This window comes from Pinus tabuliformis, chromosome 2_1, assembly GCF_031772625.1.
Source record: "Pinus tabuliformis cultivar Carrire ecotype Pingquan chromosome 2_1, CPIR1, whole genome shotgun sequence".
NCBI lineage: Eukaryota > Viridiplantae > Streptophyta > Pinopsida > Pinales > Pinaceae > Pinus > Pinus tabuliformis.
The window spans coordinates 821,064,990-821,088,923 of NC_142299.1; the positions used below are offsets into that span (position 1 = coordinate 821,064,990).

The 23,934-nt window shown below is 38.8% G+C and overlaps 3 protein-coding genes across 7 annotated transcripts in view; 2 read left to right on the plus strand and 1 right to left on the minus strand.

Moving 5' to 3' along the window:
- LOC149203170 (uncharacterized) overlaps window positions 1–2,272 on the plus strand; it is a 59,989-nt gene extending 57,717 nt beyond the window's left edge. Inside the window, exons 7-11 of the mRNA XM_089401787.1 lie at window positions 320–509; window positions 1,089–1,234; window positions 1,319–1,386; window positions 1,669–1,771; window positions 1,889–2,272. Of these exons, the coding sequence (XP_089257913.1) occupies window positions 320–509; window positions 1,089–1,234; window positions 1,319–1,386; window positions 1,669–1,771; window positions 1,889–2,272 (891 nt within the window). The remainder of the gene's footprint in view (window positions 1–319; window positions 510–1,088; window positions 1,235–1,318; window positions 1,387–1,668; window positions 1,772–1,888) is intronic.
- On the plus strand, window positions 2,204–4,290 carry LOC149203171 (protein NRT1/ PTR FAMILY 8.1-like). Its single transcript, XM_089403349.1, has 4 exons — window positions 2,204–2,283; window positions 2,843–2,984; window positions 3,199–3,416; window positions 3,575–4,290. The coding sequence occupies exons 2-4, from the start codon at window positions 2,867–2,869 to the stop codon at window positions 4,133–4,135; spliced, it is 897 nt and encodes a 298-aa protein (XP_089259475.1). The 5' UTR covers window positions 2,204–2,283; window positions 2,843–2,866; the 3' UTR covers window positions 4,136–4,290.
- Window positions 4,291–10,004: 5,714 nt separating this feature from the next.
- Window positions 10,005–23,934, minus strand: part of LOC149203172 (uncharacterized) — a 276,002-nt gene continuing 262,072 nt past the window's right edge. For 4 of the 5 annotated variants that reach the window (XM_089403351.1, XM_089403350.1, XM_089403352.1 and 1 more), the window contains 2 exons: window positions 10,800–11,115; window positions 10,005–10,292 (listed from right to left, as the gene is read on the minus strand). In XM_089403351.1, the coding sequence (XP_089259477.1) occupies window positions 10,074–10,292; window positions 10,800–11,115 (535 nt within the window). In that variant the 3' untranslated portion in view covers window positions 10,005–10,073. The remainder of the gene's footprint in view (window positions 10,293–10,799; window positions 11,116–23,934) is intronic. The other variant, XM_089403354.1, reaches the window with a different exon arrangement.

The window sequence follows — 23,934 nt, forward strand, 5'->3', positions numbered from 1 at the left end:
GTTTTTATCATCTCATGTTTAAGTCAATCTCCCATGGTTAAATGATATAAAGGTTTATTAATAGCACTTCATATATCTTGAAGAAAACCTAAGCCTCACTTATAAGGCACACCTCTGTTTATTATTTATGTTTTTCTTGTTCATAGTCCCAGCAAAACTGTCTCCCAGCTCCGAAAGACATAACAGGCTTGATTCTGTTCCAACTTTCGAATTACCCCAAATGACGAAAGATCAAAACTTACTGTATTCCATGTTTAGCGATATGAATGTCTTTCTGTTTTGAGCAGAAGGCTAATTGAAGGAAGTTATTATTATGCAGGGTTATGGATTGACAGAGTCTAACGGGACAGTATCCTCGACTATAACCGATGAAGAAAACAGACATTATGGAACAGCGGGCTTGCTTGCAGCTCATGTGCAAGCTAAAGTGGTTGACACAACTACTGGCAAAGCTATGCCTCCCAACCACAAAGGGGAGCTCTGGTTGCGGGGACCTACAATCATGAAAGGTACTCCTTAGTCGCTATGTCATTTTCCATTGGAGACTACTTTCTGCAAAAATTTAACAAATTTGCAGACCTTGCTGATTTCGAGTATGTTTTTCGATTTTTTTAGTTTTGAGAGGGTGATTTGGATAATGCCCTGATCACCTTGAAAACCTAGATCGTATGAGAAAAATCTTAAACAGTTAAGTGAGGATGATAAAAAAACCATAAGCAGCAAGTGCTGAACTCCCCATGCACAATGAGACAATGGGTGCATAGTAAACATGCTGTACCCCAAGCTAATATTCGCCTTAAAGAATCTCGAACATTTCTATTTAAGTGCACTCAGAAAGTTTGTATACCCAGAAGTGCACACCTTATGCTATTGTAAAGTTTTAAGAGCATATGTTTTGTAGCCACAACAATTATCTTTCAAACAGGAAGGGTATTCTCCAGTCAATGAATCTATGCTTCCACAAAGTGGTGCATGAAGGCACTATGATAGCTCCCAAATCACAGCTTAAATATGATGTCATAACAGTCTCTTCCGTAGATTAATTTTTCCCAAAAACAATATATGAAGGTTTCAGCTTCTCCATGCAGGATATTTTGGTAATGTTGAAGCTACTGAGTTAACTTTAGACTCGGAAGGATGGCTGAAAACTGGGGATCTATGTTACATCGGTGAGGAAGGCTTCCTTTTTGTTGTGGACAGAATAAAGGAGTTGATCAAGTACAAAGTATTTCAGGTACATAGCATTTCAAGGACCTTTTTTATAGTAAATGCAAACCCAAAATATTGATCTTCTCAGAGAAGACTTATATTTTGTCAGGTTGCTCCAGCGGAATTAGAGGAGTTGCTCCTCTTGAACCTAGATATTACTGATGCTGCTGTTATTCCGTGAGTGCCATTTACTACTTCTTGATCTGATATACTTCCCAAGTTCCCACTTGTTGATCTGATATGCTTTCAAATGTCTATATGCAGCTAGATTTACCACTTGTTTAGCTAGCAAATATTTTTCAAGTTTTAGTTAGAATTGAACACTTGGGCTGGTAGCCCAGACGACCTTTGAAACATTAGCTGATGTCCTTTTTCGTTTTCAAATTAAGCCAAAGATTCTTGCAGACATGCTATTTATTTAAGCATGAAACTCTCTTCCTTCTGGGGTGTGTGTGGTAGGTATCCTGATCATGAAGCAGGTCAAATACCGATGGCATTTGTTGTGAAGAAGTCAAACAGCAATTTCTGCGAAGAGGATGTCATAAATTTTGTTGCAAAACATGTAAATGGAGCACTTGAGTTTCTATATGTTTCCTTACTCTGTCTCAACCTAAACTTTGTTTTCTTTTGTTGAAGATGTTAATTTCCAAGAGAAAATATCTGCTATGGTTGAGTGCAGGTTTCACCATACAAGAAGATACGTCGAGTAGCATTTGTCAATTCAATTCCCAAGTCCCCCACGGGCAAAATCTTAAGAAAAGATTTGATTCATCAGGCTCTGTCCACCTCCAGAAGTGACTCCCACAGTCAAACCATTAATCTTTGTTTAGGGTTGCCACCTAATTCCACACTGTCTTTTCTGAGTAGAGAGCTTCGGGAGGGGCAGCTGCATCCACTTCTGGGAGGTGTGTCCTCGCGTGGGGTGGCTGCTAACAGTGCAGTACCAGATCCTCTGCTATCTTCCTTTGTTTATAATTTGTCGATTTCTGAGAGAAATGAGGATCAAATAAAACCAATTGTATCATCAGAGGAAAGCTCGATGAAAAAATCTCTTGATGTGTGAGTTATGGGCAGGTAACATTAAGAATGTTTTTTTTTAAATAAATTTTTAATGCTTATCTACAATTACTTAATGATTCTCAATGCTCATGTAGTTTTCTTTCCTATTGTTCCTTTGATTGCTGACCCATTGATATGTCCCAGAATGAAATATTGTATTAAGGCCAGTTTATGGTCATATATTGAGGGATCAATCATCAACGTTGTTGCATCTGAATTCTGGTAACGTTGAGCTAGCAATGTATTATCTTTGTGGTCTTAGCCAAAGTTGTTTCCCAATATTCAGTTCCCTATTTCTCTTCATAAATAATTAAATTACAAATTGGGGATGTAGTTAGTAAACACATCTTGAGCTGAAGCATAACGCTGATCCCCTTTTAGTGAAACGTTTTGCACAATGACTTAAACTATTGTGTGTGCTTGCCAAATCTGTATGCCTGGTGTAACTACGTGAAATGTATGATACGGAGTTGTCATGGTTTTTTTTATGGAACTGTTTATCCAGTAATTATAAATAAATATAATTCCTGTTCTTTCATTCTTTGCTAACATTTTATTGGTTTTTATGTTATAGGTCAACACTCGACCAATAAGAAGTATGAACTCTTCAGTGAATCTTGATGATGAGTACACTCAAGATGGGTCTGTAGATATTCATGGAAAACGTTCAGTCAAGAACAATTCGGGGAACTGGAAGGCTTGTCCATTTATTTTGGGTATATGTGATGACCTTTAAATGTCAAAATGTTCTTTTCAGCATACTAATATCTTTCTCAACGAGTAGTTAGCCCACATATTTATTGACAAACTAACCAGAAAATAACTAGTAATTACAGAACTGGTTTTGAAATTTGGGCAAGGAAACACTCTTATTTTATATTTATATACCTTCAATTGGATTATGGTCTCCATAACGGATTTATTTTACAGGGAATGAGTGCTGCGAAAGATTGGCATACTATGGATTCATTTCAAATCTGGTGAACTACTTGACAGATAAGTTCAAGCAAGACAATTCAACTGCAGCCAATAATGTCACAAATTGGTCTGGAACTTGTTACATAACTCCTTTGATTGGAGCTTTTATGGCTGATGCATACTGGGGACGTTATAAAACAATTGCTGTATTTTCTATTGTGTATTTTTTTGTAAGTTCATTGCTGTTCTATCAAGTTTTTCTGTTAATTGAGAAATGAATAGTAACATATTTAGAAGCAAATTCTCTCAACACCTTTCTGTCAATTTATCATGTTTTGACATTGTTTGCAACACATTTTGGTTGAAGAATATTTTTGTCCATTTTCAGGGAATGGCCTTGTTGACTATATCTGCATCTGTGCCTAATCTTAAGCCTCCCTGCAAAGCTTCAGACCTTAATTGCCATGCAACAACGACTCAAACTGGTGTTTTCTTTTTGGCAATTTACATTATTGCGCTAGGGACTGGTGGTATCAAGCCATGCGTATCATCGTTAGGAGCAGACCAGTTTGATGAGACAGATGATGTAGAAAAGAAAAAGAAAAGTTCTTTTTTCAACTGGTTTTATTTTTCAATTAACATTGGTGCTCTTGTTGCAGCTAGTGTTCTTGTTTGGGTCCAAGAGAATGTTGGTTGGGGGTGGGGTTTTGGAATTCCTACTGTGGCCATGGGAATAGCGGTCTGCAGCTTCTTTTCAGGTACCCGTTTATACCGACATCAAAAGCTAGGGGGCAGTCCCTTGACCCGGATAGCCCAGGTGTTAGTTGCATCATTTCGAAAATGGAACATCCCTGTTCCACGTGATAAGTCTGGTCTTTATGAAGTTCAAGATAAGGAGTCTGTCATTGAAGGAAGTCGAAAGCTTGAGCACACAGATAAATTCCTGTAAGATTACTACCAAGCTTCCTGATTTTCTTTTTCATACTTTTTTCTGAATTTTCCTATTTATAGAATCATTGAGAATGATTTGACTTCAAGCATCTGCTTAAAAATGGTTAACCTAATTAAGTGCCTTTAGTGTCTTTTAATACTAATTTACCTGCAATCAACTGACTAGGCCTACAAAGTAACCTTTGTGATTTCCAATTTCTGTCGGAAGAAGTAATTTGATAATACTCTATGTTTGATTTCTTCATATGGACGTTTCAAAACTAACTCGGTTTCATATTCAGGATTGAATAAATCACCATTAAAGAAACCTCGCAGATTAATCACAAGAATTTTCCATGGAAAGCTGATAGGTTGCCTTCTGTTGATGACGGCTCTTGTATTCAATGCAGCACGATCTTAAAAGGATTTCACAGCTTCGACATTCAAACCACTTGAGAGAAACTACTCTTCATTGTTGTCTGCTTATAATGGAAAATTGCTTAGATGAGAAAACACATATAATAATAATAATGTAATTTTAAGGTCACAGCAAAGCCAGACACTAAATTGGTGTATGAAATCCCTTGTTTGTGCGACAAGAGATCCACTTCTGCAGAGCAATTTGACTGCTAAGTTTACCAAGGCATACGTACTCTACCCCAAATTTGGTGTATCAGACCCCTTGGTTATGAAATAATGGACCAGCTATTTAAATGTCACCTTTAGATTTGTCACAGGGAAGGGAGTGCTTAGGCATGTAACACGTTTTATTATTGTTTACCTGTTAGAATGCTTTCTGAAAAGTTCATATTTTAAAAACACCAACAGCACTGCAAGTATAAAGTGTCGCAGTGGAGTTTATTAAATTTGCATATATTATTCCATATTGATGCATGGTGAAACTGCAGATAATATTATCAACATACAGTCTATGATATACATATATACTAGACTACATCCAACTTTTGGCTGGAGGGTTGTGCGTACAAACTAAAAATTCATAACAATGGTATTAATTTTGGGTTAAAATAAAATAGAAATTGTGTTGATTAGGATTCTTAATTTTGGGTTAAAAGTATTTGGTTGTTAAAATAAAATCTGATTGTGCCGCTTCCATTTGAATATTTTAATGTGTTGAAATTAGCAGGTCACCTAACAAAACCATCTGACTGGACCTTTCCAATTTAACCATACTGGAGAGAACGTAAGTATTTTCTTTAAACATAAACCTCCACTTTCTAGGTCATTTGATCTTTAGCCAATTATGTATATTTGGAAAAAGAGCACGAATATTACAAAGAAAGTTGTGAGTATTTGTTCACTGGTTGTGTAGACATCTACAAAACAACAACGTGAATGGCATAGTTCCAGATTGGCTATCAGAACTAAAAAACCTTAAAGAGTTGTATGTTGCTCTTTGCACTTTTTGTGACAATTATTCAAAATAAAATGGATTTCCATTACCAAAATTGTATAACAATCGTGTTTAGCGTTATGGTGCAGATTCCAGTACAACTTCTCCGCAAGCCTTCGCTGAAACTCATGCAATCTGATATTTCATTTTGGTATTCATCAGCAATTTTCGTTGTATTTTGTTTCCAACTAGTGCAATGTATTCTGCAGACAATGCTAATACCTAAAGAGTTGAAGGGCCATATAATCTTAGGCTTATTGAAAATACTTTTATTTCAATGCGTTGCAGATTCTTTGGTAATCGCTACCTCTGTATGCATAAAGGGGAATGTACCGTTCAATCAAAATCTAAAAAATGCCAAAGTGAAAATTGTTCTTGGAATAACGATACTCGGAGCTTTGATGATCTTTGATGATCGCTTTAACATTAATGGTGTGTATTGCCATATGTTGGAAGAAATCCAGGAGGAAATATCACATAAATGAATTCCATACAAGTTTCAGATCACTAGACGATCATGTTTCCAAATATCGGTTGAGTTGCCTTCTTTTCACCTTTGAGTTTTATTGTGCGCTCCATGGGATGGCAAGATATTTTTACTGCTTTTTCCCATTCTTTTATGTCACTCTTGAAGATATTTTAATCGCTTTTCCCATTCTTTTATGTCACTCTTGGCCTAGAGTTAATCGTTTCTTTGGTATGCCAATTGTTGTTGTTCTTCTTCTTCCCTCGCTTTTGGCAAGCACTGATTAGTATTAAATTATATACCCATACACCAATTAAAACTACCTGCGGCCAACTCTTTAGCCGTATCTCTGCAGACTTAATCCCCCCGTACGTTTTGACGTGATTTTATAATTAAATTGCGAGAATCAACTGGCATGTGTCAATGCTTGGGACGTTTGAATATGTGGTGGACGTTTGAATTTGAGCTTGTGAAAGCCACTGACACCAGAAATCCACTTATAATGGCCATTTATAGAGGTTTCTTGATTTTGGGTAATTAACTTAACCTCTTGATTTTTCAATGTGTTCCTTGTAATATAGATATAAACAAAACATCTAAAGAAAAGTAATTGCACAATGATCCAGTCCAAGAAAACAAGGTTTTCCACAAACCAATTAACTCTTCTAGAAAATTCAACAATTTCAATTTAATAATCCTATCGGCCTCTCTTTGTACCTTTTGGGACAATTGCTAGTTATATAAATTTTAATTTTAAAAATTATAAAATATTTATATTTGTGTGTACTTGACGTTTCCGGATCCTGGTTTTTCAAAAAACCGGCGGATCCGTATCCGAATCCGAGTAACTTAGCTATGATGTGAAGGTTGTTCCGAAGACATGTTTATATATCGAGACCAAACATCCGAGACTGAGATGCTTCCGAGATACCTACAATGTATGCATTCCTTTTATCAATGACTCTGATGCGTAGACTATTCCGAAGATGATCCTTTTGACCTTACGTTAACTCCTATATATATGAGTCAACGATCATATACCAAGCTGACAAGAGTGCCTTAGTTCTGGGCCGACATATCAATGAGGTTTACTGCGTATTGTAGAGCAGTCTTGCATGATAATAGTGGCACTGATCTTGGAGCTTAACCTTTGACCTTATGACTTTCATAACACTTACGATGAAACATACAAAATCCTAAAGACATCAAGAAGTCTTTGATCTATGGTAAACACATCTTGCTCATGAAACCCATGATGCAAGGAATAACAATTTTCTTCATAGATACAAGTCATAATGAAAACCAAACCTAGTTACTTTTCCTTCTAACAACTTCAACTTTCGGGTTTTCAGATATATTTGGCGTCGATGACTTTAAAAATCCAGCATGCATAATATTTTTGTAATTAAATTTATGTAAGGTCTAAGTTAATAGAATCTTCACTTAAAACGAAAGCATTATTGGTATCTATGTGAAGTAATTATATTTTTTATTATTCGTGTTTTTAAGCTTTCATAATGTTGTCCTGATTTCCTGTGTTTTGTATTTACTATGCTTAATAATAGCATACATGCTGTGTAATCCCACTGCATCAATTCTCTAGAAGAATCATGAGCACATTCTTTCAATTCTTTCAGAAGGCGAGGAATATGCAGTATCGCTGCTATTTTACTTGGTTATTAAATAAAAACAACAAATCAACATCATTCTCCCTTGGTCAGGTATGTTGACGTTATGGAAAATGGTCCGGAGATCATGAGGCCCATAATTACTCCCCAATAGGATTGAGTGGATACCTTCAACATCAAGCTCAAATTACTCCGCATGTGGGTTGAGTGAGCACATTTAGAATTATCTCTTGTTGCTCTTGAACTTCTTGCACCCCCCACCATGAATACAAATAGCTTGCTGAAAATCCATGATCAGGCACAGGGTTATCACTGTTGATCCAGTTCAGGTGTAAAGATCTTTGCAATCTCAGTTACTCTTTGTATTTTACTTGTGAATTAGAATTAGAAAGAATCATTGGCTAACAGTGGGATTCCATTAATTGAAGGAAGACCCTTTGAAAAGTAGCATTAGGATCTAGATCCTAACTTCAACTTTCAGGTTTTCAGATATATTTGGCATTGATGACTTTGAAAATCCAACTTGCATAATATTTTTCTAATTAAATTTATGTAAGGTCTAAGTTAATAGAATCTTCACTTTAAACGAAAGCATTATTGGTATCTATGTGAAGCTATGTTACCGGATCCTTCAGGCCCAGCGGCTGGATCCGCGGATCCCCGGATCAGAGACGGATCCGAATCCGGATCCACGAAGATCCGCCCCGCCCAACATTTGTATGTATATAATATGGTTTGACGTCAGCACATATTTCCAAATTATATCTCAGCGCAGAATCTAGAAAGAAAATATCAGTGGATGAATAACCCGATATTGGAAAAATCAGCCGTGCCGGAGTTCATTAATCTGTGTGTAACATGGTTTGACGTCAGCACATATTTTCAAATTATATCTCAACGCAGAATTCCAGAAAGAAAATGTCAGCTGATGAATAACGCTATATTGGAAAAATCAGCCGTGGGAATAATTAACAAGGGAGTACATTAATTTCAAGATTATAAACCTGCCGTTAACCATTGTATAAACTTTATTTCAAGATTATAAGATACTGATGTTGGGATATTCTAATTAAATTATATGTTTATTTTAGAAGTTTGATGAAGTAAGTTCTATAAAGTAACTTCATTTAATTTAAATATAATAACTATTAAATTATAGGTTTATTTTAAAAGTTTCATAAAGTAAGTTTATTTAATTTAAATATAATAACTAGTAATTAATGTTTCAATATTATGATACATTAATTTTAATATATTAAATTAATAATTATTTTTTCCATCTGAAATTAATAATTATTTTAAAAATATTATATAGAAGTTTTATATTTAAAATTTAAACAAAAATTATAATTTTTTTATTTTATACAAATTTAATTAATATTTATAAATAATATATTAATTCTGATACTATTTATCTAATATATCTAATATTTATTTTTATAGGTACTCTATATAAAAATTATATATTTAAAAATTAACATATGTTTTTATTTTATTTTTATATAAATTTAATTTTTAAAAATTATAAAATATTTCATATTGTTTGTACTTGCCGTATCCGGATCCTGGCTTTTCAAAAAACTAGCGGATCTGTATCCGAATCCGGATCCGGATCCGAATCCGTATCGAATCCTGGTAACTTAGATGTGAAGTAATTATATTTTTTATTATTCGTCTTTTTAAACTTTCATGATATTGTCCTGACTTCCTGTGTTTTGTATTTACTATGCTTAATAATAGCATACATGCTGTGTAATCCCACTGCATCAATTCTTTAGAAGAATCATAAGCACATTCTTTCAATTCTTTCAGAAGGCAGGGAATATGCAGTATCGCTGCTATTTTACTTGGTTATTAAATAAAAACAACAAATCAAAATTTCACTATGGAATTTTTTCCATATAAATTTCATTAAGAATATTATGACAAGAATGTCACACATGACCCAACCATTGTTGTCTAATGATTTAAGGGCCAATGACAACTATCTAAATTTTATGCTGTTAGCATTTCATTGAACATACTAGACCAAAAGAATGCCTTCAATGGCCTAGCCTCTTCTTTTCTTTGATTTAAAGCTGAAAATAGCTAAGAATGCAAATTTTCCATATTCACTGTACTTTGTAAATAGCTATCGTGAAAAGACACATATTCTCTTGTAGTGAAATCTGTGCATCTTGGAAGCGTTTCTTCAACGCAAATACTTCTCTCTCTCTCACTCACTCAAAAGATAAAAGCTTCACTTTCATATAAAATCAACTCAGCTACTCTTCATGAATAAAAACGTAAAAATGAAAGGAATATAAACTACTTTCTTTCAGAAATACATCTAGATGAATAATATATGACAAGCGAACAGCATGCAGGAAAAACAACAAAGTCAACCAAATGAGCAGAAGTGATTAGTGATTTAAAAACTGAAAACTTATAATGAAATTTACTAAAATACTTAGGATGGGTATTGATCCTTTTCTTCATCTAAATTAGTGAAATACAGTGTATCTATTACAACTTTTGCAAAAACATATCGAATCTCCTCCAGCTCACCATCTACCAAAAATTTGTAATTTATATTCACACCTTTTTTGCATTTGACATCACCCTGGTGGCCTTCAACACAATTGAAGATGTTCCATACCTTTGAATATGTTGGTATTGATATGAAGACCTGCAACATGAATAAAATAGTTCTCAAATCCTTATCATGTCCAAGCAGGGCAGTTGGCATCTGCATGTTAATTGGTGGCTGACCAAGAAGTAATATATTCAACATGTTATGAAAACTTTTAAGAGTCAGTTTAAACTGAAAGAAAGATCAATAAGGAAGATAGTGAATTCAAATGACTTAAAAGAGTACTTGGCAACTTGCAAGTAATGTCAGGGTCAAATTTTCCATCACTGTGATTAAAGAAAAGAAACTAAGACTGAATAACAAAGATTCTAAGAGAATAAATAAACAAACAAACAAAATGTTGCACAGAGAAATACAGGATAACACAAGACAGCTACCAATCTGAAGACAGATTTCATGCAATGTATGGATTCTGTAAGCACATGCACTTTCAAAGTAATACCCAAATAATTCAGATAGCTCCAAATTAAATTTTTCCAATGACCTGAACTGAGAAGTTAAAATGAAAAGCCCTATGTAAGGAAAACATAGAAGTGAACTTACCAGATCAGAAAATGGTGCCTGAGGATATTTTGACATAGCCTGAGAGACAACATATTCATCAACCATTGCATTTAAAGATGATTTTACCGCCAATGCTAAATCTAATACCTTCTCCATCAGTGACTCATCACACTCGTTTTCCACAGCATCAAGCACTTCAGGATCAAATTTATTAGCCCTTTTGCTAATTCTTCTCGCTTTATTCACTGCTTTCTCTAAATTTCCACCATTACGAACTGAAAGGACAAAGGATGTCACAACAAGGGCATCCCGAGGTTCATCCACTAATGCCAAATGAAATGCTAGTAAAGCAACCCTGTTTCATCCCAAAAAAGATATCAACTGTCAGAAGAATACCACCATGCACATTGCTCTTTTACCAAGCTAAGAAATATAAACTAAATCATGCAAGACAAAAGTCTAACTTAATAATCAGGAACACTTGGAAAACAAGCAAAAGCCAGAGTCAGGATGAGGATAAGTGGAGGGCTAATGAGTCTGAATGTTGAACACGGTGGTGTTAATAACATCCCACATCAATGCCAGGAAACATTGTGAGAATATACAGAAGATAAAAGACACAAGACAAGAGAAAAAATGAGTCAAGGATGATCAATGCAGGATGCCATCAAGTGTGGAAAATATCGCTGAAACTTCACGATTTTTCGCCAAATTCATGATATTTTCCGGCTTATGAAAAATAGCGCAGAAAATATTGTGATTTTTTCCCTTCTGAAAATATCATGATATTTTCAAAATATTGCCAAAATTTCGCGAAAATATCACGCCACTATAGAAATTATCGCTGGGCACACAGGTCCACGGCTTCCAAAAGCAGTTTTTGGGGTTTTTTCGTCATTTTGCTTTGTTGGTCTTGGAGAAGGAAGGGGAAGAGCATTGTGGTGATTTTCAAGGAGGGATCGAGGAACAAACAGCCAATATTATCACCAACCAAAAAAAAAATCGTGGATCAAAGATTCAAGATCAGTTGGACAAACTTCATTTCCTGCATTCACAGGTATGTTCTTAAAAACCCCTATGCTAATAATTTTTTTCATAGATTTAGGCTTATGCTTGCTTGCCTCTTTTCCTACCAACATTTTCCTCCTTTGTTTTTTTGTCATTTGCTATGATTTTCATGCCAATGAACCAATGCAAGGGTTTTGTCCATATTTGGACAGCAAGTTCCATTATTGTTTTTAACTTTTTTATGCACCCTCTTACTGCCATTTTTCATTGCAAATAATGCAATCAAAATTTGACTTTTTTTGGCTGTTATTTTTCGTGTAGTGGGGGTTTAATGCCATTTTTTTGTCTTTTTGGTGCCCTAAGACTTGTTACCCACCATTTTGTGGGTAATATCCATAGAAAAAAATTCTAGAAGATGGTCCTCAGCCGACAGCCAGCAGTCCCTTGCAACCACCAACTAGTTCGTTGTGCCACTTCTCCGGCCCCTGAGCCAGCCATGTGGTCCCTCACCCATCTATCATGGACGTATGTTTGAAGGTGGACCTCCCAAACTTGAAGGTATGCCTTGTCATTTGGTAATTGAGTATTGTAGTTTACTTATCATGGAAACATTTGGGCATGGATTAATGGGGGGATTCGGCGGAAAGAGTGGGTTAGGTCTGTGCTCTTGTCCCCTAGACCTCTTTTGGATGTTAACCTTGGACCTTAATCCCATGAGATCTCTTTTACTAACAATTGGGCTTTAGGGATGGTACTTCATGGGAAACCCTGATTTTGGTTGCGTGGTCCCACTCCCTCATCCACATATATCACTCCCCTTCCGCTCATTATAACCCCATTCATCATTCCTCCCACCTGGGTCCACATAGGGTTAGCCTTCCCCTTCCCCTTGCCCACACCTTGGGTCGAACCTAGAACGATGCCCCAAAGGTTGATGCAACTGAAAAGAAAAGTAAAAGCATAATTGGCCACATTCAACAGGAAAATGTACCACAAAATGCAAAAGATGGTCGGGACAAAGACATTTAGTATGTGAGCAAAAGCCAATACATGAGCTCTACCCCATTATCATGGCCATCACCCTCGTTCCTATAGGCCCTAGATGAGCCTCTTTTATCATTTAGGAATCCATGATTGTCCCAACCCCTGGTAGGCAATGAACCACCCTACCCTAAAGGGGTTATCCACTCTTATACCTTACACATCATGCTCTTATCCCTTGAGCCTCGAGCAATTAATCAAAGAAAAATCATAAAAGTAAAAACGCATACAAAGAAAAGTGGAAAAATCAAGGTCGAGGCACCTCATGTACCACAATTGCTCCCTCCTATACATTATATACCCAAGTGTGGGCTTCCCTTTTTCTAACTACCCTAGTACCCCAACATGTGGTTGAGGGTTGTCCTTTTTCATTCTCTACTCCATTCATCTATTTATCACATGCCACCACCCTTTGAAGGATGTACCTTGGACATAATATCTCCTTTAAAGGTAGAAACCACCTAATAGGATAGTTGGTTAACCCCATTTGGAGCTTGGAGACATTAGCACATGCCAAAGCCCACTATGGAAGAGCATGCCATTATGAAGTGTCCACCTGTTGTCCATGGTTTGTATACTCGATTTCCTTTGATGACTTGTTGTACTGGAAGGCCAGGGGATGCATTGGATCTTATGCAAATTGCATATGGTTTCCATTTTGGGTTTGGTCTCCCTATACAGGGTCCTAACCCTCCAGAGGGCTAAATTGGCACATGTAGAGTGTGTTGAGAGCCATGGGCCTCCACATCAGTAAACACCACTCCATGGATCCCCAGAGATGTTCAGAGAGTGCTCGAGATTCACCTATTGGATGAGGAAGATGCACCTGGATCACCTTTGCCTAGTCAGCCCCACAGTTGTGTTGAGAAATCTAGGGCATCATGAATTAGGTGATTTCTCTTCTTTATGAACTGCTTGCAAGTGCCTTTTAGTTCATTAGATTAGGATCTTCTCTTTGCTTAAGTTATTAGTGTTCTTCTTCATCAAACAGCTGCTAATGCATAAACATAGATAGACAAGAGACACAGAATGTAGGCTATCAGCTAGGGCCAAAACCTCTCACTCTTTCAGAGGAAAACTCGCACAAATTCTTCTTATAGAGATTCCAATTGATGAATACAAAGACCAAGACCCTTGACCTATTTTCCATTCCAAGACCAAGATACAAGTCCTCTTGACAGTCACACTTCTTGACTCGTCTTCCACTTTGTCCTTTTAGCATTGATATGTTGTCATCACTGAGATCTTATCACTGTTTTGACATTGAGATCTCCTTCATGTAATAGCACTAAAACAGTTGTCTGAACTCTGTTATGGCACCGAATTCTTCTCTTCTCTAAGATCTGAACGAGTCACTGCATTTGTGATCCGAATTCCTGAAGTAGACCAAACTCATTTTCACCGAATTACAAAGTAGACTTCTCACCAAACTGTAGACTTGTCACTGTGAAATACAGGAGTAGACTTCTCACTGAATTGTGTTACTCTGTCTAGGGCACCAAAATTTCTTCTCTTGAAACAGTCATCTGAATCTCAGACTTCTCGTTGCCACTGTCCACAGAGAAACATCTGAATTTGTCTTCTTCCACTGTTCACCGAAATCATAGAGGCATCCGAATTTATCTCTGTCCCATCCACCCGAAATCTAAGAGAGAGATACATCCAAACTTCATTTTGTTGCGACCCATCTGAGACTACAGAGATATATGCGAAATTCTCATTGTCCTAATGCAAGGACCCTTTACGCCTATTTATAGTTGTTGGTCCATATAAATACGCTGACATATCATTTCGAATAGGTATGTCTACATAGGGTGAGCCGACATGAGTTCTTTCATTCATTTGGAGGTCGACTTGAAGAGGAGGATTGTGCTTGTTGTTGATTTGGTGTAGCATTAGATGTGCTCTAGCTGCAAAATTTGGGGGAGAGGTTGGGGCACATGAGATCTCCAATACCCAAAAAGGGTTTGGGCAGATTCTAAACAGTTCAAGATATATTAATAATTAATATTTTTAATGGAGTCCCTAAATCTAAACTTAGGGAAAATAAAATATTAATGAGGATTAATATGAAACTGTATTAGAATGGTCTAAAAGACATGGATCAAGCCAAATCTAATCTTAGCCGTTGATTAGGGACTTAATCTCGACCGTTGATATCTCAACAAGAAAAGTATAAGAGGAGGCTTGAGGGTCACTTGGAGAATACACCAGAGTGATCAGTCATTCTATTCTCTAAAGCGGGGTTTGCTAAGAGAGATAGAATTAGTGATCGGGAGTTGCAGCTAAGGGGCATTGAATACAAAGAGACAGAGAGGCAAAGATAGTGTCGGGAGACCAGCGCAGTAATCGGAGAGAGTGATGCAGAGCCATGCAGAGGCAGCCGGGAGCTGTGCAGAGCCTCAGAGAGACCAGCGTTGCTGACGCAGAGGGCCAGAAGGCTAATGGAGGGCCTCCTAATGCTGACGCAGACCCATCCGGGGTGACACAGGGCCAGCGCTGGGCAGAGAGGGGCTGACGCAGTCCAGAAAAGGTTGACACTGGGGTTTCTGGGGTAGATTGGTGCTGAGGAGCTGCCGAAAGGATTATCCGAGGTTTCAGCTAGGAGATTTGTCTCAAACTGAGAGGTATTATTGCCAACGAAATTCTTTATTGGCTAGGCCAGTTTCGGCACCAAGATTGTACTCTGATATTGCTTAATAAGAAAACCCTCAGATAGTTGCACCAGTTTTCCCACATTGGGTTTTTCCAGGGACATTGGTCCAAAAATAATGGTTTCATATGGTGTGATTGTTTTTATTTCCTTTAGTTGTTGATCTGTAATATGTTGAGCATACACTAGTGTTCATTTGCAGTATTTACATTGTAAATAACTTGTTAAGTAACATAGCAAGTAGGTAGGAATAAATCAAATAAAGTGCATGGAGGATTTCTAACTAAGTAGACTTAGAAACTTCAACATGGTATCAGAGGGTGATTGCAGATCACAAGAGGACTGAGGACATTAGCCGAGCAGAGCAATAGCAGTAGAAAACAATTGTCCCGAGATGACAGAAGTTGTTTCTAGCAGAGCAACAACAAGGGAAGGCTAACGCAGTGCCTGCATCCACAAGGGTGAGTCGGGAAGAGGCAGCGTAGAGGCTGTTAGTGTCGGTCTTGAAAGCCCTCCATCAGTGATCAAAGCTCTTTGCATTTGCATTAGTAGGTGTCTCATCAGTGTCAAAATTTGCATCCGTTAGGCATGCCATAACCCTGATGGAGGAGCTGGTCTATTCATACCCCTCTTGGCTTTGCTGGATCAGGTCATATCAGTCATTGAGTTTTTCAAGCTGCTCTTGTTTGGTCTTAGTGTCAAAATTCTAGGTCTAGGGTTTTGGTCATTTGTCTTGGCAAGGTCATGTCTCTGAAAGTCCTTGAGTGACCAGCAAGCTAGAGGGAGGATGGTAAACATGTTTCTTTGATATTTTCATCATGTACAGTTCATTTCTAACCTTGGATTTAAAAACTCTGTTTTTAAAGCCAAGGTCATGATAAATTTGTAAAAAGAATAAATTTCCAAAATGTCTTCAAAAAAGCAGCAACAACCCTGGTCCTCTTGCCACAGTCCTTCAGATGATCTACCTGCAAAAAGAATCAGGTCAAAGCACTCAAAAAGTCAACTTCAGGATAAAGGAAACCAAGAAAATCAGTGTTTTAAAAAGTGTCAAAATAGACTTTATAAAGTGGGTTTATGGATGAAATTTTTTCAAATGAAGATTATAAAAGGTAATATTCCCTCCTTTCACTCTCATTGTGCATTTCAAAGCTTGCAAGAGAGATTGTGAGAGAGTGATAGGCGAAAGAGGCAAAAACACAGTGATTTCGGGCAGTTAGCAGGGGCGCGACCCGTTCAAGCCTGTGCGCGACCTGTTGGGCGGTGCGTGACCCGTTGGGGAGCCTGCGCGACCCGTTCAGCTGTCTGCAATCAAACTTCAACCAAATTTTCTCAACCTCCCTTCAACTCATCTACATTGCTCGAGGTAGGCACTTAATGCATGGTTGTTGATATTGGTGGTGAAAATAAGCTTGTATGCTATGATTCTAACCTCACATCAAGCGAATGAAAAGACTTATATGGCTGCTTGTTAATGTTTGTAAAATGCTAGGGTTTTGTGACTGTTTCAAGTGATTTTGTCCCATTTGGTCCCTTCCCTCTTTTCCCCTTTCATTCACAGTCATGCTTTCATCTCTGTCCCATATTATTTGTACATAAAATGTAGACTTTTTCCCCATCCCTAAACTATAAACCCTACCCCTCTCACAAGCACACAAAACCCTAATTCCCTCTACCATACACATGCAAAAATAGAACAAAAAGAAAAGATGCATTTGCAAATAAAGAAAAGAGTCATGTGAAAATAAATGTTGCTGTATATCTAGAGTCATGTACATAACCCCTACATACCCTTGACATCCCCTTGTATATGAAAACCTTCCCTCTATGTTAAAACAATGTACATGTACTCCTTTTAAAAACAAAATCTGCCTTATGACACACATGAACTCCTATAAGTAAATTTGGTGTATGGTGTCCCTATGTCCCTATTGATACATGTATGCCCCTTCCATGTTCACTATCATACATGTTTTTGTCCCATATGAGATGTTCTTTGCAAATGATTTCCCAATGTTAAAATGTGTTCCTATATGCATGACAATTTGTAAAGTTTCCCTTGAAATTCCCTATTATTTTCATATATTCCCATTCCTTGTTAAGAAGTTCCCTCCCCTAACATTCCCCTCATGTTTTTCCCCTTGAAACAGCATAGAGTTCAGTACTTTTGCAGGCAGAGGCAGCAGTTCAATTTGTCCTTCAGTTTGTCCACTTTGCTCCAAAACCATGTCAGATACCGAAACTTATGAGCAAAGTGATGACCATTCATCATCTACAGAGATTGAGGAACAGAGGAGGCCTCGTAGAGGGGGTAAGGGAGGCCATCATAAGCGGGAGGAGCCTACTTCTTTGGCAGAATTACAGGCTTGTCCTTTGGCAGTGAATTGTTTCCGGTACATGTCATGCTATCAGTTTTGTGAGAGGATCTCTCAGATTCAGCATCATAGAGAGTTGGCCCGCTTGTTTGTCTTACACCTCCATGATGGACATGTCACTCTTGCAGGGGTGAACTTCATATTGACACCTGAGGTGATCTCAGAGGCTACAGGGATACCAAATGTGGGTGAGGTGTGGCCTAAGCGCAGATTACTTGATTTTGTTCACTTTGAGCCTTATGTCCGGCCATCATTTGTGAGACTGTTGACGGGTGTTTTCCCATTCGGATTTCTCCGGAGCGAGTGTGCTCCCCTCATGAGACTTATCATGCATTATTTTACATGTGAGGGCAGATTTTCACAGGTGTATTCATATCACGTTCGCCTGTTGATGCATTTCACCCGAGTGAGGATGATGAACCTCCCGGTCTTCCTGTTTCATAACATTCAGAGGATGGTGCCCATGTTGCAGAGGAAGACCCCGGCCCAGCAGTACAGGAGCCTTTGCCATTATGGTTTGATCCAGCTCATAGTCTCTCATCAGTTGACTCAGCAGGGTATCTCATGGGAGGAGTTCATCTCCCGTGAGTTTTTCACAGTGCCACCTCAGCCACATCAGGAGGCCATTCATGAGGAGGGAGGACCATCTCAGCAGCCTGATGCTCCCATCACCCGACATGTCAGCTCCATTCCTTTGGTCACCTATCAGAAAGGCCCAAGGGCCTTATTTGCAGCAGCTAGGCGAGTACTATCTCCACAGCAGGTGGAAGGGGTCTCGCCTTCATCTTCAGATCAGCGAGTGTTATCTCCACACCAGGTGGAAGGGGCCTCGCTTTCTTCACCAGCACAGGTATTGCAGAGGGGCAAAGAGCCCATGGTTCATGAGGATCCGATGATTGATCTCGAGGTCAGTTCTCCTAGCCAAGAGGCAAAGGAGATCATTCAGCAGCTCAGGGCCGAGAATGATGTTTTGCAGCAGAGACTTGAGGGTGCCCAATGGACCATCACTTATCTAGAGCAGCGGAACACACAGCTGGAGGAGGAGAAGGCACTTGATGAGCTTTGGAGGATTCGTAGTGACCGAGTCCTAAACCGTAGGAGGCCCGGTGATCCATTGCCTGCTGACCGAGAGTCACTGCTCATTCAGGAGAATGTCCACTTGGAGAGGCTGTTGGCTAAGGCCAACCAAGAGAAAAAGCTGCTAAGGAACATGAAGAATCACTATTGGGCGAGGATGCATGTTTGCAAGGCAAAAATGAAAATGTTCCAAAGGAGGTTGTCCGAGGCTCTTAGGCGGAAGAAGAAGACCAACCCCCTCTGTATCTTGGCTGAGGCATCCCTCAAGGATCATGACACCCACTAGCCTCTTCACAGCACCAAGCACAAAAAATTTTGGAAGTTTTGGCTCATTTTTGGCATTTTTGGGAAATTTACAGGTTTTGGCTTCTCAACGGGTCTCACCCCCGGTGAGACCCTTTGTCATCGTAGCTCTGTTTTGCGAAAACTCAGCATTGCTAGATTTGTCATGCAAAGTTACACATGCCTATGGATGGATTTGAGTTTTCATGGAGTTTTGGGCCTCCAAAAGGTCAAAATACAGCCAAATTTTTGACTTTCTGCCTCTTTTTTGCGCTGCAGAAGTAGTCTTGGGAGAATTGACTTTTGACTGGGCAAATGACATCCAAATCCAAAAATTCCAGTTGGGTTGGAAAGTAGACTCAGAGACCTTTCCAACGAGCTATCCTGCACCTCATTCTGACACCGAGAAGGCCTCCAAACAGAGCTCCAAAGTGCGCGACCCGTTGAGGAAGATGTGCGCGACCCGTTGAGGAATTTGTGCCAGATTTGACCAGTTCAGCCCAGAAATTGCAGTTTAGCTCCAGTTTGACTTTCTGAGGTCGATGGTGGTCCTCTTGACTGTACTTGTGGCACTTTTTGGATACTTTTACTCTTGTTTTACTCTTCTAGAAGTTTCTCTCATGTAAAGGGTAAAAATTGGCTGTATGAACTGGTTTCCAAGTTTATAGAGGCAAGTTGTTTTGACTGCCTATTTTGTAGTGCTTAGTTTAGAAGTTGTTCAAACAGCTCCTAGGATAGTGAGCTCGACCCATGGAGGCAGGGAAAGAGGTTAGATCATCTATATTATGTACTTTCTTGCTCATTTTCATGGTTGGACTCTTGAGGGAGGAGCTATCATTGTATATTTCACTTGTATCTCTGCAATTTTTGGCTAAGGAAGACCAGGGTTTTGCAGTCATCTTTGGGATTCTTGTGGACTCAGGTGTTGATGGTGTGTTTTTTCATGTTATTGTAAGCTTTGTTATGTGATTCATTTCCTTTCTATACTGCTGCATATTAAACAAATGAAGTGATAAAGTCAGAATTCATGCTTGCCATGCTCTACTTTTAAATTTGTTTAATTTCTATGTTTTCTGCTGTCTAAAGAGAATTCAAATTCATTGTTTGCTCTCTTTAGCCTTCTTTTCTTTCTTCCTAATCATCCACTTCAGCTAAAGACATCAATACAGATTCCTACCTTGCCCCAAAGACCCCCCTGCAGAAACTGTGTCCAATCCCCGCACCCTAAATTGCAGCTCCTCAATTTGCCACCAAAAAACCCCCAAATCAACCTTCAAATCAGTTTACTAGCCTAATATCAGTGTTACCTTGATTGGTCATCTCTTCCTATTGAAAATTTACCGAGATCGACCGGAGAGAGCCTTCTCCTGCCCCGTAGGGCTAGCTACGAGGCTGAATGGTTTGATGTAGCTTTGAGATTTGCCTTTTCAGCCTGAGGTGAAATTTCAAGTGCTAACATACTGGCGACCATACTGGGGAGAACAACTGATCTTTTGCTCATTGACGTGTTATTTCATAGGTCTTAGACGGAGCCTGAAGTTACGCCAGGTAGCCTTCGAAAACGCTCTTGTTTTACATCAGCGCAAGTAGATAAACGCTGCTTCAGTCAATCTCCGTGAGCTTGTGAACATAGCGCTTCTTTGACATCTTATCCCCTTGTATTTGTTAACTCTGAGCCGTGGATGATAGGTTGAGAGTTTTCACAGGCTGAATGCTTTTTCTTTCTTAGTCATTTCGAGAAAACAAGCTGGCTACAGATCCTAGACCCATTTTCAGATCTCATTCATGCCCAGCTATTTTTTATTATCTTGAAGATTTAGATTTTGACGAAAGCTTTGAGTTGTCTCTGTTTAAAGCTAAGTCTGAAAGTGCGCTCGATTCTCTAGTTCTTGACCCTGATTTTGCAGCTGTTATTGAGTTTGAGAGACATAATAAACTGGTTGAAAATTTCATTTTAAGACATCTGCAGTCAAGTGTTCAAGCCACTACCCTTGCTGATTTTGTTGAGAGTATCTCTGATCACATTGGATCTACTATCACGGCTCACGAAGAGTCTTACCCTCCTTATGTTGCAGTTTCACCTATAATCACCTATCCAGAATCAGCAGCCGGTTCTCCTCCTTCATCTCCCACACCTCCCACTCCTCCAACTCCACAAACTACACCTCCTCTTATAATAATCCCTGCTATCACAGCCCCTCCACTTCATACACATCCTACTCCCCCACCTAGAGCAATGGCTGCCCGGTTTGCCCCATTGGTTTTACCTGCGAATCTTCATGATATGCCAGCTGATTACCAAAGTAAAATTCCCATGTTTGATGGTACTCCACAGAGTATTACAGCTCAGCAACATATCGATAAGATGACCACATTTTTTGATCTATATGAGTTAGATGAAGAAGATGTTACCATGCGGTTATTCGTGCAAACATTTGCAGGAGAAGTTAGAAAATGGTTCAGAGGGTTGACAGCCAATAGCATCACAACTTTGGAAGCACTCCAGAATCAGTTTTTAGATCGGTGGGAAATCAGAAAGGATCCGCTTCAAATCAATGCCGAATACAACAACCTCAAGCGTAATCCGGGTGAGTCTGTTCAAGATTACATAATCAGATTCAATACAGTTTATAATGCTATTCCCGATGATTTGAGGCCATCTAGAAAATCAGCACTTCTTAAGTTCCCGGATGGTTTTGATCCGGAGATAGCTTATTCGTTGAGAGATAGAGATCCGCCTACCTTGGAGGAGATGCAGAAAATTGCTGTCAGCGTTGAGGCAAATTTGAATGACAAAAGAGCAAGGATGAAGGCGGAAAAGCGAGTTACAATCAAGGAGGAAGCATCCACATCAAATCACGTTCTTGAGCAGATAAAGAGGGCACTTGAAAAGATGACTATTGACAAGCCGGAGCCTCCAATTCGTAATCCCAATTTCAGAGGTCAACCGCAGCAACAATATAGAATCAAGCAGCGTGAAACAAAGGCACAAGACACGGCAGTTCAGCAGCAAATGAAACCACCTTTTCAGCAGAATTTTGTTAGTCAAGAGTCTGAAGATGAGGGTGATAATGTTGGCGAGGAAAATCATTTCTTTACCCCTGATGATATGCCTACATACATCACAGAAGAAGATGAGTTGGTGAGTAATTCTGTTTTTCCCCAAGATGAGCATTATATTTTGTCAAATGATATGATACTTGAAGAAGAATCTGAAGAATATCAAAGAGGGTACTTGAATGCATTATCATCTCAGCAAGGACAGCAAAGGCAATTGAGAAGCCGGGCTATTCCTATAAATCCCGTGCAGAAAAAGAAAGACATTGCAGCAAAGAATGATTCGGTTTCTTCAAAAGGTAAAGATATAGCCGGTCCATCATCAACTCAAACATCATCGGCAGCTAAAATTGACCAGCCATCAAATGCACCAAAGGATAAAGCTGAGAAAAGAGATAATCCGGCAAAGGAAGGTGAGAAGTTTCCAGTTTTCAGTTTGGAGAATGAAATTGCAAAGTTGAAGATACCTATTCCTTTAACGGAGGTCATGAAGAATGCCACTTACCGAGGCCAAATTTCCAAATTGCTGAATGTTGACCCAATGCTAGACATGGTGAACGTACAAGATGATCAGCCGGAGTTAATCTTTGGGCCAGCTTTGAATGGTGAGTCTCCCGAGAGTGATATTCCTCCATTTTATATCAGTTTGCGTTTGCATGAGTTTGTGTTGCACAATGCCATGTTTGACTCGGGAGCTTCACATAATTTGATGCCAAAAACAATCATGGAGAAGCTGGGACTTGACATCACTAGAAAGTATCATGATCTGTATTCATTTGATTCCAGCCGGGTAAGATGCATTGGTTTGATCAAAGACTTAGTGGTGAGTCTAGATCAAATTCCAGCGAAGAATGTTTTGATGGATGTGGTGGTGGCGGATATCCCTCCACGGTTTGGCATGTTGTTGTCAAGGTCATGGGGAGCCAAACTCAAAGGTACAATTCCGCTTGATTTTTCATATGCTTCAATCCCAGTTTTCGGTCAAATGAGGAAGTTATATCGGGAACAGAAGATGAAATACATGATCACTAGTAAAGAAAAGCCCGTAAATCATCCTGTAAATTATGTACAAACAGATTTAGAATCTTTTGTTTTGTTTGCGGAAAATTTCAATGAGGTAGATAGTCAGTTAGTTCAAGTAGAAGATATACCAGATATTTCAGAAAATTTCAGGGATGTTTTGAGAAAGGAAAGTGAAGAAAGGTCTGCTGTCATAAGGCCAATTGCAGAAATAAATGGGCAGCAAGCAGAACATGAATCGAAATCAGATTTTCAGCACCTAGAAGATGATGAAGAGGGTCTTTGGACCATGGATTTTGATGGTGCAGTAGGCAGCGATGGTGCTGGTATTGGTGTGTGGATTCGAAGCCCATTCTCAGCCCAAGATCAAGTTCCAAGCAAGGTACGGGTATGTTCTTATAAATTGGCATTTGATTGTTCGAATAATGAGGCGGAATATGAAGCTCTTATTGCTGGTTTGAAAATCCTTCGGAAGTTAAAGGCAAAGAAGATAGCGGTATATGGCGACTCCGAATTAGTTATCAAGCAAGTGAAAGGTGAATTTCAGGCCAAACATCCTCGCATGAGAGCTTATAGAAATGTTGTTTTAGATATCCTGAAAAGATTTTCTGAACATACTTTGACATGTGTACCCCGGATTCAAAATGGTGTTGCGGATGCA